We start from the raw sequence: 13,746 nt of genomic DNA, 5'->3' as shown, positions 1-13,746 counted from the left end.
TGACTTTTGACCTTTGACGTGACTTCAAATTGTAGACAATTTGAAGCTGCAGTGAAACTAATTTTGACCTTCAACTGTTTGGTGCCCATTGAAGTCTACTATATGGAAAAAAATCCTGGAATGTTTTCATCAAAAATTTTAATTTCTTTTCGACTGAAGAAAGAAAGACATGAACATCTTGGATGACACAGGGGTGAGTAAATTATCAGGAAAAGTTTATTTAAAAGTGGACTAATCCTTTAAGCATACTATGCTGCAATAAACTTACTCTTTTTTTCTGTCTCTCTCTTGTTATTTACCATCATATTAAATGTTTTCTAATGCTATTCATAGTTTTCACATGACACACACTTATAGGAAAGCCTACCTGGAGGGCAAAACCAGGCTTTCCTCCATTGCCCACCAGTGATTTTTAGCAGGTCTGTACAAAGTACTAATGAAGTAAGAAGGTAATATTGGGGGACCAAGTTCAGTGTGCACCTTGTTGATGATACATACTATGTACAGGCAAGCAGATGAACCCAGAATATAAACAGAACACAGTTTCTCATTAAGCGTTTTTTCCATTAAAAAAAAAAAAAAAAACATTATAAAGAAAATATTTAACAGTTTATATTCTGAGCTCATCTCGCCTGTGTGCTGATCATTGTTGGTGAGGTGTGTTCTGAATTTGTCAAACTGGGACACCTTTATTGGCAAACTGGGACACTTCAAACACATTCAATTGTTATTCAAGTGTAGGCCACAATTAAGACACAATTACAATATAAACAACAACAATAATAAACATAATTTTCTTTTAAGGAGGGGTGCAGGTATAGCAGATTCACCCCCCTTTCTATTTTCTAAGCTTTTAAATATCAATCTGCATATGCGGGGGACATCAGTTATGCTCATCTTTGCTTGCTCTTTTAAGTTATCTTGAATAAAACAGCAAATTTTTTCATGAAGCACATGCAAAAGACCTAAACCGGAAGCGATCTGATCCGTTTTACAGAATACGGAAGTTAGATTGCACATAACCCATATTAGGTTTAATTTATATAAATTTAAATTTTAAAAAGAGGAACCTTAATGAACATCTCTTCTTGTAAGCTAATTAATTTCACACAGGCTAAATTTCATTTCTGCTTTTTTGTACGGTACACATACAATACAAGTCAATACAGCCAGTGCAAGTGAATGCCTAATCGCCTTCAAGGAGGCCATTCTCCTCACCACATGTCTGATAATAATAAAAATAAATTATTATTATTACATGTCTCATGGAGCCAGTCCTTGCAAACAATGCACATGATCCAATCCTCATCTTCTTGGGATCATTTTCATCACCATATCTGGCTTTGGAAATGTCCTGGCCATCCAAGCTTGTACCCTCAATCTTTCTCTTTTTTTCTTTTTTTTTTTTTTTAGGCAATATAAGCAGTTTAAGTCCATTTTTGTTGAAATATCTAGCTAGCTAACTAAATTTATGAGGGACATATAAAAAGGGAACTCAATTCCCCCATTAGAATGACTTGAATGGCTGTCGCAGTTTGCCAGTAATACCCTATCCCAGTTTAACAATACGCTACTGGCAAACTGAGACAGTGTCAAAATCGCATAAAAAAAAACAGGATTAATATAAATGTGATTTTTAAACATTCTGATTCACCATTACATCCTACAGCAAAATATATAGCAATTACAAACGATCAATGAGTTTTTATTTTTTATTATATAACCTTAACATTATTCACCTCAGAATGCTATGTCATTTTACCTACCATCACGGTTCACTGCAAGGTTGAATATGGTGTACCACATTACCGGAAGTGATGTCATAGCCATAGAACCTTTTTTTTTTTTTTTTTTTATCACACACTTGCTTATTTGAGTTTTGTTTTTCTAAAGTTAATATGAACTGCAATTTATGCATTAAGGATATTTTTTGTTTTTTTGAAAACCAAAACAAATCTTTAGAATCTACTATTGTATTCTAGAATTCTACTATATGTGAAGTAGAACACTTATTCAAACCACTCAGAATAATTAACAATAAAAAATGTACATACTTTTTGAAGAAATAAGTATGACGAGATCTTTCATGTACCGTGATTGATGCCTGTTTTGCTGTTTTTGTTTGTTTGTTTTTTGTTCTTTCTTTCTTCCTGTTTTTGTCCATTTTGGGAGTGTTACGCTGTGCTAGAATGAATGAACTTGTTTAATGTGTACTTTTACTGAAAATGTTCTGGATTTTCTAAAAATGAAAATAATGTAATTTATTACTCACCCTCATGTTGTTCTACACCCGTAAGACCTTCGTTCATCTTTGGAACACAAATTAAGATATTTTTGATGAAATCCGATGGCTCAGTGAGGCCTGCATCACCAGCAAGATAATTTACACTTTCAAATGCCCAGAAAGCTAGTAAAGATGTATTTAAAACAGTTCAGGAGACTACAGTGGTTCAACCTTAATATTATAAAGCGACGAGAATATTTTTTGTGCAGCAAAAAACAAATTAACGACTTTTCAACAATATCTAGTGATGGGCGATTTCAAAACACTGAATCATGATTCGGATCGTGTGTCAAACTGCCAAATTGCTGAAATCATGTGACTTTGGCGCTCCTGCTGATTCGAAACAAAAGATTCGAAGCAGTGTTTGAGATCACCCATTACTAGATATTGCTGAAAAGATGTTATTTTGGTTTTGCTAAAAGTATTCTCGTCGCTTTATAATATTAAGTTTGAACCACTGTACTCACATGAACTGTTTTAAATATGTTTCTGGGCACTGAAAGTGTAAATAGTGCAAAAAGTGCAAGTGCAAAAAGTAATTAATGACATAATTGTTATTTTATTTTAATAATAATTTAAAAAAAAATCACATACTTGCTTATGACGAGCTCAGTGCTATTTTTTAGTAATGGATATACATGTAAAGATTGTTTACATTACATAAAGATTGTGTTTTAAGTATCTCGCTGTTTTTAGTGACTGAAATACAGCAGCAGGTGCTGGATATGCATCATGGGTGCCCAAAACGTAAATTTTGTTCACATATTTTTGTTGTTATTCTTTAAAGAAGAAGAAATTTTATGAAAATTTGACAGGTCTGTAATGAAGTTCAGTCATGTGACTGTTTGTAAATTATTATTTTATCGTCTGTTTTATGTTTATTAATTACGTTTATTTACATTTCATTCTATTGTATATAACATACCTGTACATACTTATGTATTTTTTATATATATTTTTATTAACTTATATTACTTTTATTATGTCTTGTCACTGTCATTCTGTCTGTGCACTGGAAGCTTCTGTCACCAAGACAAATTCCTCCATGTGTAAACATATTAGCAATAAAGCTCATTCTGATAATAAATAATGTAAAAATATATGCACAACTAGCATGACTGACCAACCGATCATACAAGCAGACAGACAAAAGTAAGTGAGATGAACTTACTTGGATACTATCGGGCTTTTTAATGGAGTTGCTCACATGTTTGGAATACGCACATAAGGGGGCGCTGCTATAGAAACGACAGATTTTACGAAAACGCGAACACGCCCTTGTCGCGGTTCTCCTTTGCCAATAGAAAAAGCGCAAGTATAATTGACAGTTAGAACAACCAATCATATGCCTTCAACATCACACTTGCGCACTGTCTAGTCAGACTTGAATGTGTGTGTTACGCTTCCTCGTTTCCAGTATGGCTTTGCCCTAATACGCATGTTTAGGAAATTATATTTTATGCATTTCGATAGTTAATGTGCGATTTAGGGTTTTAGACCACTTCAGTGTTTACATTTAAACGTCAACGATGGGTTTACTGACGATCTTGAAGAAGATGAAGCACAAGGAGCGTGAAATGCGTCTACTGATGCTGTATCTTTTCATAGAACTGAAATGTTCATATCACATTGTTTCATATGTTTGTATTTTTTAAGTGTATATAATCAGCTTACGCGATGCACGACTGTCGTTTACTCAGAAAGGCTCGTTTAGTGTAATGTTTTTATCAGCTGTGACGCAGAAGACTGTTGTGGCCCTTAACTGTGCTTTTATAGTGGACTTGACAATGCTGGAAAAACAACCATCCTGAAGAAGTTCAACGGGGAAGATGTCAGCACCATCTCTCCAACATTAGGCTTCAATATAGTGACGCTTGAGCACAGAGGGTATGACTGAAGATTAATTTATTGTTATGCATCAGCACGAAGCTGAGAGCGTCATAAGATGCTATATTTTACCTTATTAAAGGTCTCTGAAGATTTTTAATTAAACTAATTGTTGAATATGTATCCTCCTGAGACCCAGGAAAAAAAAGAGCATAAGAAAAATAATAAAAAATAACATTTTTGAAACATTATATTTTATTCATATATATATCCTCCTCTGTAGTGGACATATAACATGAAAATAACATGGCATGAAATTACATGTATAGGCAAAAACAATGGGATTTATTTTTTAATCACCAATTAATTTTTAGGCTTCAGGATTGTTTTTAACCAAACTTTGTATAAAGATGATTCTCAATTATGTTATGAAAGATATAAGTGATATACCATTTAATTTTATGCAATATGTGGGTAAAATAGTCATACATGGATTTTCCCATTCAACACAATGTATCTATACACTGTATCTAATTTGCATATTAATCTGTTCTTGAAGCAACATGCAATGAAAAAAAGTATAATAATGGGAGTAATAATTGGCAACATTTTCATAACAATATCTAATAATTAATAGGAATATTTATATATAATTTATTTCCCTATTCACTTGTTGTATCTCTTAAAACGCCTGATAATCATGATTTAAAGGGTTAGTTCACCCAAAAATAAAAATTCTGTCATTTATTACTCACCCTCATGCCGTTCCACACCCGTAAGACCTTCGTTAATCTTCGGAACACAAATTAAGATATTTTAGTTGAAATCCAATGGCTCCGTGAGGCCTCCATAGGGAGCAATGACATTTCCTTTCTCAAGATCCATAAAGGTACTAAAAACATATTTAAATCAGTTCATGTGAGTTCAGTGGTTTCAAAACATTGCTTCATGAAGTCAGTGTATCGAATCATGATTCAGATCGCGTGTCAAACTGACAATGGCTGAAATCACGTGACTTTGGCGCTCCGAACAGCTGATTCGACACACTGATTCATTGTACTCCGAATCTTCATGAAGCAGTGTTTTGAAATCGGCCATCACTAAATAAGTCGTTATTTAGTTTTTTTTGGCGCACCAAAAATATTCTCGTCGCTTTATAATATTAATATTGAACCACTGTACTCACATGAACTGATTTAAATATGTTTTTAGTACCTTTATGGATCTTGAGAGAGGAAATGTCATTGCTCCCTATGAAGGCCTCACTGAGCCATTGGATTTCAACTAAAATATCTTAATTTGTGTTCTGAAGATGAACAAAGGTCTTACGGGTGTGGAACGGCATGAGGGTGAGTAATAATAAATGAAAGAATTTTCATTTTTGGGTGAACTAACCCTTTAAGTCCTGGTGTCCTCAACAGAGGTCATGTATGAAAACAATGCCCTGTTTAGTAACAGAAAGTCATATTTTGATTTGAAACCCCATAACATTTTCCTGAGATGTTGATTTATAACAAACAATTTGAAAATTAATCCGATTTAAATGATAATTACAAAATATCATATTCCCATAAGAGTGCTAATGTTCATTTTCAGTCATATTTAAAGACCAAGAAGTTGTTGTTGTTTTCATGGCGAAACCAATAAAAAAATTTGGTATCTCTGCAAAGCCCTGAATGTGCTCTCTACAGGACATCCAAAACTGATCACTAAATCACTAAAATATAATGTCCACCACAGAGGGCAGAAGTCTATTCCCGGGTCCCAGGAGAATATAAACAGTCTGTATTTACCGCAATAATTCCCAAGTACATTGTGTTTGATTCTTTTTCTTCACATTGAGACTAGGTTTAAGCTGAATATCTGGGATGTGGGTGGTCAAAAGTCATTGAGATCATACTGGAGGAATTATTTCGAGAGTACAGATGGACTGGTGTGGGTGGTGGACAGTGCTGACAGATTGAGACTTGAGGACTGCAGGAAAGAGCTGAGTACTTTATTACTAGAGGAGGTGAGATGACCAATATCTTTATTTGGACCTAATAATGTCTTACAGTGTTTAATATTAAATGATTGGATAAAATGTAATGTGTAAGTCTCTCTATACACTTAATATGATATTACATGAGTTTGATTCATTTTTAATTTCTCTTGAATAGCGATTAGCAGGAGCCACACTCTTAGTTTTTGCCAACAAACAGGACTTACCTGGTTCTTTATCAAAAGATGCCATTCGAGAGGTGAGCCTTCAGTTAAACAGGCAATTTTAGGGCTGGGTAAAAAAAATATAGATTTCTCGATTTTAATTGATTCCCATTTTTACGAACTGATATCAATTCTTAAATCCCAGGAAACGGTTAGTCTAGTCTGTTTTCAGTTGATGAATGAGTAGAACATGTAGCGCCTCCCATCCAATTAATCACGATAATCTTTGTGCTTTGTTACATTTGATATGAAGCAAAGTCTCAGATTTCAAATGACGTCAATCTTTTAATGATATTCAAAAAATAAATACCATTTTGGCGCTGTTTAATGTGGCGTGACAGATCACTGTAGCACCTCAGAGAAGTGGCAGCGTGAAGCGCATGTGAACATCCTCTCCTCCGCTTTAATACCGGTTACAGCGTGAAATAAACATCTGAAGGTATGTTAAAATATACAGTACAACTTACCGAAATCCGTATCATGTCTCGTGTCATAGCTCAGTGTTTCAACCTTGGAAAGACGTCAATAAAACAACTTGTAAACAATGTCACGTAACGTCACATTTACCTCAGAAAAACCATATTCAGTGACCATAAACTCATTAGTCAGCTAGAAAAGTGAACTCTAGAAAGTAGCATTCTGATAAATATAGCTATGCACCGTTACATATTCATTATAATGTTCTTCAATATTTAATGCATGTTTGAATAAATCAGTTATGACAGCCACGATTTAAAGGTTTATATTTCAAAAAAATGAAATGGAGTTGAAATATGATTATGTAATTCTAAACTTTATTTATAATAAAAACATCATTGAGTGTAATTTGTGTTTGTTTATAAATAAGATAAATTAAGCTTCAATATTATTATAGTAGTACCAACTGACTCCCGTGTGTAGTTTACAGCATTAGAGATTTTTTTCTTCTAGAAAATTTGCCATGTACTGTAATTGAAATACTACATCCAAAATAATCGATATCGAATTGAAATCGAATCTAAAGCATGTGAATAGTAATCGAATCAAATCATGAAAATTGTGTCAATACCCAGCCCTAGTCATTTGTAATTTTATGAACCTGACTTGCATTACTGTAATTAGTAAGTAAGGTCTTGTTTTCTGAATTTTATCTGTGCAGGTCTTAGCCCTTGATGACATTAAGACCCATCACTGGTGCATAGTGGGATGCAGTGCCGTGACGGGTGAGAACCTGCTTACAGGTGTGGACTGGCTGCTTGATGATATAGCAGCTCGGATCTTTACAGCTGATTGATGAACTGAAAGTTCAAATCTCCGATTTGCAGAGAATGGACAATAAAGAAGGATCTTGTTGGACTGCAAATGTATGGAAAACAACTGCATCTTAAATTTATTTAAGATAGTCAATGTAGCTGTATTAACAGGTTTAGTGTGTTTTTAAAAACACACAGACAAAAGCTGCTTGCTTTAAATGGTTGGAAATGGAAGCCATTTTTTAAAGGATTAGTTCACCCAAAAATGAAATTTCGGTCATTAATTACCCTCATGCCGCTCTAAACCCGCAAGATCTTCATCTTCAGAACACAAATTAAGATATTTTTGATGAAATCCGAGAGAAATAGAAAGCAATAAAATTACCACATTCAAGATCCAGAAAAGTAGTAAAAACATCATTAAAATAGTCAATGTGACTACAGTGGTTCCACCTTAATGTTATGAAGTGAGTGCTTCCATGTTCTACGTCAGAACGCCAGCTCAGTATTGGACAATGCTGTTCATGCGAGCGGCACGATGCATGCGTGTGATGCTGATGCAGGAGCCGGCCAATACATATCCGGTGTTCTAACTTAGAACCTGGAACTGCTGCAGCATAATAGTGTAGGAGAATTAACGGAGAGAGACAAATTTGTTGAATATATTATTAAATATTTTTGTTTTTTCACACAAAAAGTATTCTCATGGCTTTACATTAAGGTTGAAACACTAGTCTCAAGTGTTTTTACTACTTCTCTGGACCTTGAATGTGGTAATTTTGTTGCTTTTTATGGAGGATAAGAAAAACAGATTTCATCAAAAATATCTTAATTTGTGTTCTGAAGATGAATGAGGGTCTTACAGGTTTGGAGTGATGTGAGGGTGACTAAATAATGACATTTGTGCTTCATTTTTGGGTGAACTATCCCTTTAAGTTGATTATGTACTTTTCAGCACCACTTGTTCAGGTGTGTACAATAAAGATGCATCACATCTGCCAAGAGTACACGTCTCTGCCTTGACAAATCTGGTTATTAAAATTGCTCCTCTTATTACTGTTGCTGCTTGAAGTAATTACAGGTCAGTCACCAGCCTTTTTGATTCTGGAGGGCAGTTGCCTCAACTAGCCACTGAATTTATATCATGAACCCAGTTCATTTGGATTATACTATCAGAACACTGAAATCTTTTTAAACTGTAGATAACCTCATGAGAAGCTGTATGCTGTAAGTTTTAGCTCCTTTAGTTCAAATATAAACTTGAATCAAGATTTTATTGTAAGCTAATGAAATATCAAGAACACCAAAAACAGTAACACTTTACAAGGTTCATTAAACATTGATGTATAAACTAAACATGTTACTGTATTTACTAATCTTCATTAACATTAGTGAAGTTACAGTTCATAGTTTGTCAATGTTAGATCACAGTGCAATAACTTTGATTAATGCATTAGTAAATGCTGTATAAGTGCAGTTCATTACTTCATGTTAATGAACCTTATGGTTAAGTGTTACCTCAAAAACTTTCCATGTACTGTAAGGGTTAAACATCTACATAACAGCATTATCAAGTTGAATAAGTGTATAATAGTAATTTAGTGTATTTTACATATCCTATTACTGGTTCATGTTGCCTAAAGCATTAGCGAATTGACTACTGTAAAGGTGTCACCTTTCAATTTAGTTAACCGATAAATACCCTTGTAAACATGAAAGGTGAAGACTAGTTTGAAATTGAGCAAATCCATTTATTTAGCAAACTACTTAAATGTCAGAGGGGACACTTCCCAAAAAGCAGTAATACATTAGCAAGTGACTTTATTACAAGTACAAAATGGGGTGGGGAGAGCATTTGTATTGTCAGTCTTAAACATGCCAATTCAGCATACTATAGGAAATCAGGAGCCAACAAATCAAGGTTTCATCCACAATTCAGCTTTTCCCTGGATGCCATTTAAGTGACCTGGGAAAAAGAGGGGAAAATAGGGGAGGTCAGTACAAGTCAACTTCTTAAACCAGTACCTTTGACTCATTACATTTATCAGAGTTATCAATCAGTCATGACACATCAGACTGGGGCGATATGAAGTCATCAGTTAAAAAAATAAAATGAACTCAAACAATGAAGCCACAAACCTTTAAGGTCAACAAAACACCAGCATTAAGTTACAACTGGGGCAACCTGGAAAGACAGTAGCAACAATTAAAGCACAAGAAGAAGAAAAGTTAAGACAGACATGAAGTATGGATCAGAGGGGTTACCAATCAGTCATGACTTTTCAGCCTGGGGCGGTAATTAACTCATCACATCCATACTAATGGATATAAATATGCATTTTAGGTACCTGTACACAGGACAATATCCTTAATCAGCCAGTCATGGAACCACCTGAGGGAGAGGAGAGACAGACTTGTTTTAAATAAAGTTTCACATTTAAAGTACAAATTTAAAGTGAAGTCAATTACTGAGGTCAGAGGGGTACCATTCAGTCAGCTAAAATCAGACTGGGGCGGTAATCTCACATCATCACACCTACTTGTTCAATAGGTTAAGTCAAAAATACAGGGAAGCACATACCATCTTCAGTATGAAGTGGGTACAGAACTTCCAAGGGTAGGCACAGAACTGCCACTGTAGTCCTGCATAAAATAAAGAAACTAAATTAGTTGGCACAAAAGGAAAGAGTTCATCTACACTAAAACTAGTCCTTCTCAGACTGTTGGTAACCCCAACGGATCATCCCCTTATTGCCAAGGTAACACCAGTGGGTTCACCTTTTCAGGTTCTGGTATTGACACAAGGCGTAAGACGTGTGCAAGTTACATCATAAAAGGACAATGGGTTTGCCATGTTACATATTTGGGATTGAATTCTTACCCGTTTGGATGACTTCAGGTAGCACCTACTAGCAAGAAGAAAAGAAAAGCACTTCAGATGGGTATTGCACACATGCAGAGAAACAATGCTAGTTCTGTAACATCAGTATGTCAGTTTATCAGCAGGATTTCAGACGAACGAGACTACAAAATCATCATAGGTTACAGATTATAATAAGGTGCAACTTAGAGAATTTGTAATTGGATTTAATATAGATAGCACATTCTTACCTGTTAAGACTACTTCAGGTGTGCAACCTTTCAGGAGCAAAAGCAAACCTGGGCGTTATTTGATGCATAAAACCACTCAATATAGATAACACATGTAAATGTAACATCAGTAATAAAATTTATCAACAGGATTTCAGACGAACGAGATTCCAAAGTAAATCATCATTAGTTACAGAGGGACTGAATATTAATAAGCACATGGGAACAGCAAGCAACCTTACCTGGTACCACTAAAGGACTTGACCCACTTAGTGTCGGACAAACAATATTCCTGTAGAGCAAAAAAAAAGAGGGGCAATGTCTGACATGTTCACACAATATTAGAATAGATACAAAATCCATCAATCTCTCAGTTGTTCGTTACTTTTCACATGGGTTCAAAGTGAGCTAAGTATCTTCATCACAGAGATTGTGCAAAATACTACGTGTTAAAACAATACAATTACCTCTGAAAGATGCCAGTCCTTGGTTAAAGGTCATTTTGTGCAGATGATACCTAAACACAAATGGTTTTGGCTTAATATTTACACTACAGAGAAACAAAATCACCATATTAAACATGGTCTGATCAGTGCTTTGGTGACTATAATGCCATGGAGCAATAATGCCGTCCACATATTTAACGGTATAAACCGTTCATCCTCTCAGATGACTTAAGCAAACACCACTTCAAAAATAAAGCTCACCTGATCATCACGACAACCACGCTATGGCCACCAGGACAAAAGTGGGACCCACCTAGATAGATAAGCACCGTAAGCACAGAAACCAACCAATATGGTTCAAAAAGTAGCATTTAAGTCATATGGTCTGATCAGACTTTGGTGACTAGAACGCCATATGACAAATCTGTCGTCCGGTTATGTTGTTAAAAATTCATCATTTCAGACAATGCAGAATTTTGAAGCCAATTAAAATTTGATTTTGTAAAACTTACCAATACAGCATCTATGGACATCATGCAATCCAAGGATGTGCAGGCAACCTTAAAAAGAACAAGTTTCTCAAAAAGCTGCAACAAGGAAGTGATGACTTAACTTAAAGCCATTTACATTGTCAGAGTAAAAAGGCATACATCACGGTTATTCAGATATATGCTTGTCTTTAAAAATCATCATTTAAATGTTTATCCCAAAATTTAAAAAAAAAAGGACCTTCAATGCTTAAACTTACCTTAATTTAACAGGTCTCTGCCTCATCCCAGCAGACTGCATAGAAACTGCAAAAACAAATACAGGCTCTTGTAAAAAAAAAAAAAAAGCATTCACAAGCAATGCTAAAACACTTGGCTGTGTGATGTCCAAAGCTACTCAGTTAAGAGTTAAATTAGAACAATTCAGGAAGAGAATTTGAAAGGCATAGTACTGGATGCCTAAATGCATGCACTCAGCACATAAATGCTGCAGTAACTTCTTGGGTGTGGTAGACAGTCTAAAACACTAATAGAACTGTGGATCATTTCATTCAAGCTCTCCTTAGGTTTCAATAGGGAAGTGGGCCAAATTAAACTGAACAAGTCATCCACATTATATCAGAATAAAAAGGCAAACATCAATGCAATTCAGACATATGCTTGTCTTTGTAATCATCATTTAAATATTTAGCCTAATGAAAAGGGGGGGGGGACCTTCAATACTTGAAAATGTACCTCAAATTTAACAGGCCTCTGCCTCATCCCAGTAAAATGTATGGAAACTGCAAAAACAAAATGTCTCTTTACAAGAGCCTGCATTCACAAACTAACTAACAAAAGAAATTTGATGTCCAATGCTACTCAGCTTAGAACATTTACATCATAGCAATTCAGGAAGAGAGAATTCAAAAGCCATCACAGTAGCACTGGATGCCTAAATGCATACACTGCACAAAGGATGCTTCTTGGTGTGGTAGAAAAAAAAAAAGAAAAAAAAAAAAAAAAGTCTAGACCATCCTAATAAAATCCCATTTCATTTGTCACTTAACCTCCTTCAAGTTTAAGTCACTTATCAAGTGTGCATAAAGTTATAAAACATGCACAAATAATCTGTTGGAATCAACAACTTTACTTCGTTGAATTCCTTAAAATCAGGTCCACATGAGTGCCAATTGCAAATATACTGTGCACTCATAAGTAAAGCTCGTTGATGTAATATTTTGCATATCTTTAATGCTATTCATTCAAATTAGAAAATGGCCGAAATACATGAAATGTCAACAATATCTGTCGATCTCTACTATGCATGTTTTAAGATATGAACCTACAACAGAACTTACCATCCCATGATCCCCGGGACTTCGTGCTCGTCGCAGTCATGGCTGCAAAAGAAGAGACGCAGTTGAGACACGTGTTTCCATACGAAACTTCAGAACACGCAAGATTTACTAATATAAATCAAATGCAAATCATGCGAAGTTCAGTGCAAATCTCTCTTCAGATAAATAAAGATGCAATCACAGTGTTTCAGTACAGGTCTGTGAAGATTATCATCACTGAGAGATCTCGCCAAAGTCGAAAAAAGCAAGCCAAATAGCAAATATGCGGTAAATGCGATATGGCAACAAATAAACTTTGGTAAAAAATGTAAAACATTCAATAATAGCAATAAGTGAGCCAGGATGGCTTCAGATTCAGAGGCTCGTGAGGAAATGGATTGCAATGCAAACACCCGGCAGATGTCTGCTAAAGGCCTCTGTACTGAAATAAACCTTTAAATATATACTAACAAAGAACAAATGAACATTTATAAAAGAGGTCCTCTGTAGAAAAGGGCGATTAAAAAAAAAAACACACACACACAAAACAACTACACTTCAGTTAACAAAAGAAGAGTAAAACACCTTACCAAAGACGAAGCTGCAGCAAAATGGACGAATTGAAGGTCTCGTCGCTTTTTATTATTGTCACATGTGAAATCCACGCCCATTTTACAACAACCAATAAGGTTACTGGATTATATTAAAAGCGCCAGCATACATTTTTGCTTGTGCATTAAAATTAAACAAATAGATAAACTGTAACTGCACAAAATGTTGTTGATTCTTGTGCACATAATACACATTCTAAATTGCAAAATGCAGCAGATGAGGCAGTGAGAGGCAAAACAATGT

The 13,746-nt window shown here is 35.0% G+C and overlaps 1 protein-coding gene, 1 long non-coding RNA gene and 7 other non-coding genes across 13 annotated transcripts; 1 reads left to right on the top strand and 8 right to left on the bottom strand.

Moving 5' to 3' along the window:
* Positions 1–3,637: 3,637 nt before the first annotated feature.
* On the top strand, positions 3,638–8,552 carry arl2 (ADP-ribosylation factor-like 2). Its single transcript, XM_048183984.1, has 5 exons — positions 3,638–3,878; positions 4,061–4,171; positions 5,960–6,122; positions 6,271–6,351; positions 7,455–8,552. Exons 1-5 carry the CDS (start codon positions 3,814–3,816, stop codon positions 7,587–7,589), a joined length of 555 nt encoding a protein of 184 aa, XP_048039941.1. The 5' UTR covers positions 3,638–3,813; the 3' UTR covers positions 7,590–8,552.
* A 726-nt stretch (positions 8,553–9,278) lies between these two features.
* Positions 9,279–13,586, bottom strand: LOC125264569. Of its 5 annotated transcripts, XR_007184096.1 has the most exons (14): positions 13,482–13,563; positions 12,913–12,954; positions 12,308–12,354; positions 11,833–11,878; positions 11,597–11,644; positions 11,346–11,397; positions 11,106–11,155; positions 10,881–10,930; positions 10,660–10,686; positions 10,430–10,457; positions 10,130–10,191; positions 9,897–9,940; positions 9,688–9,733; positions 9,279–9,514 (listed from the first exon to the last, which is right to left on the bottom strand). It is a non-coding gene; the product is annotated as an uncharacterized LOC125264569 (long non-coding RNA). The 5 variants fall into 5 exon arrangements; XR_007184097.1 differs by lacking the exon at positions 12,308–12,354 and having other exon boundaries at positions 13,482–13,586; XR_007184098.1 differs by lacking the exon at positions 12,913–12,954 and having other exon boundaries at positions 13,482–13,501.
* LOC125265978 lies at positions 9,587–9,654 on the bottom strand. Its single transcript, XR_007184403.1, has one exon. It is a non-coding gene; the product is annotated as a small nucleolar RNA SNORD31 (small nucleolar RNA).
* On the bottom strand, positions 9,795–9,866 carry LOC125265976. The gene has a single exon (XR_007184402.1). It is a non-coding gene; the product is annotated as a small nucleolar RNA SNORD31 (small nucleolar RNA).
* Positions 10,017–10,089, bottom strand: LOC125265940. The gene has a single exon (XR_007184374.1). It is a non-coding gene; the product is annotated as a small nucleolar RNA SNORD31 (small nucleolar RNA).
* On the bottom strand, positions 10,259–10,385 carry LOC125265941. Its single transcript, XR_007184375.1, has one exon. It is a non-coding gene; the product is annotated as a small nucleolar RNA SNORD22 (small nucleolar RNA).
* LOC125265975 lies at positions 10,761–10,829 on the bottom strand. Its single transcript, XR_007184401.1, has one exon. It is a non-coding gene; the product is annotated as a small nucleolar RNA SNORD30 (small nucleolar RNA).
* On the bottom strand, positions 11,004–11,068 carry LOC125265973. The gene has a single exon (XR_007184399.1). It is a non-coding gene; the product is annotated as a small nucleolar RNA SNORD29 (small nucleolar RNA).
* Positions 12,187–12,256, bottom strand: LOC125265974. Its single transcript, XR_007184400.1, has one exon. It is a non-coding gene; the product is annotated as a small nucleolar RNA SNORD27 (small nucleolar RNA).
* Positions 13,587–13,746: the final 160 nt, after the last annotated feature.

This window comes from Megalobrama amblycephala, linkage group LG3 (genome assembly GCF_018812025.1).
Source record: "Megalobrama amblycephala isolate DHTTF-2021 linkage group LG3, ASM1881202v1, whole genome shotgun sequence".
NCBI classification, from domain to species: domain Eukaryota; kingdom Metazoa; phylum Chordata; class Actinopteri; order Cypriniformes; family Xenocyprididae; genus Megalobrama; species Megalobrama amblycephala.
The sequence above is the reverse complement of the archived record's forward strand: the minus strand, read 5'-3'. Positions and strand labels throughout refer to the sequence as shown.

Bases quoted from the DNA above. Each gene is read 5' to 3' on its own strand.
- arl2 (XM_048183984.1), top strand. From the start codon at position 3,814: ATGGGTTTACTGACGATCTTGAAGAAGATGAAGCACAAGGAGCGTGAA. The intron at 3,879-4,060 runs GTATCTTTTCAT...GTGCTTTTATAG, and splicing joins GAAATGCGTCTACTGATGCT to TGGACTTGACAATGCTGGAA. The intron at 4,172-5,959 runs GTATGACTGAAG...CATTGAGACTAG, and splicing joins GTGACGCTTGAGCACAGAGG to GTTTAAGCTGAATATCTGGG.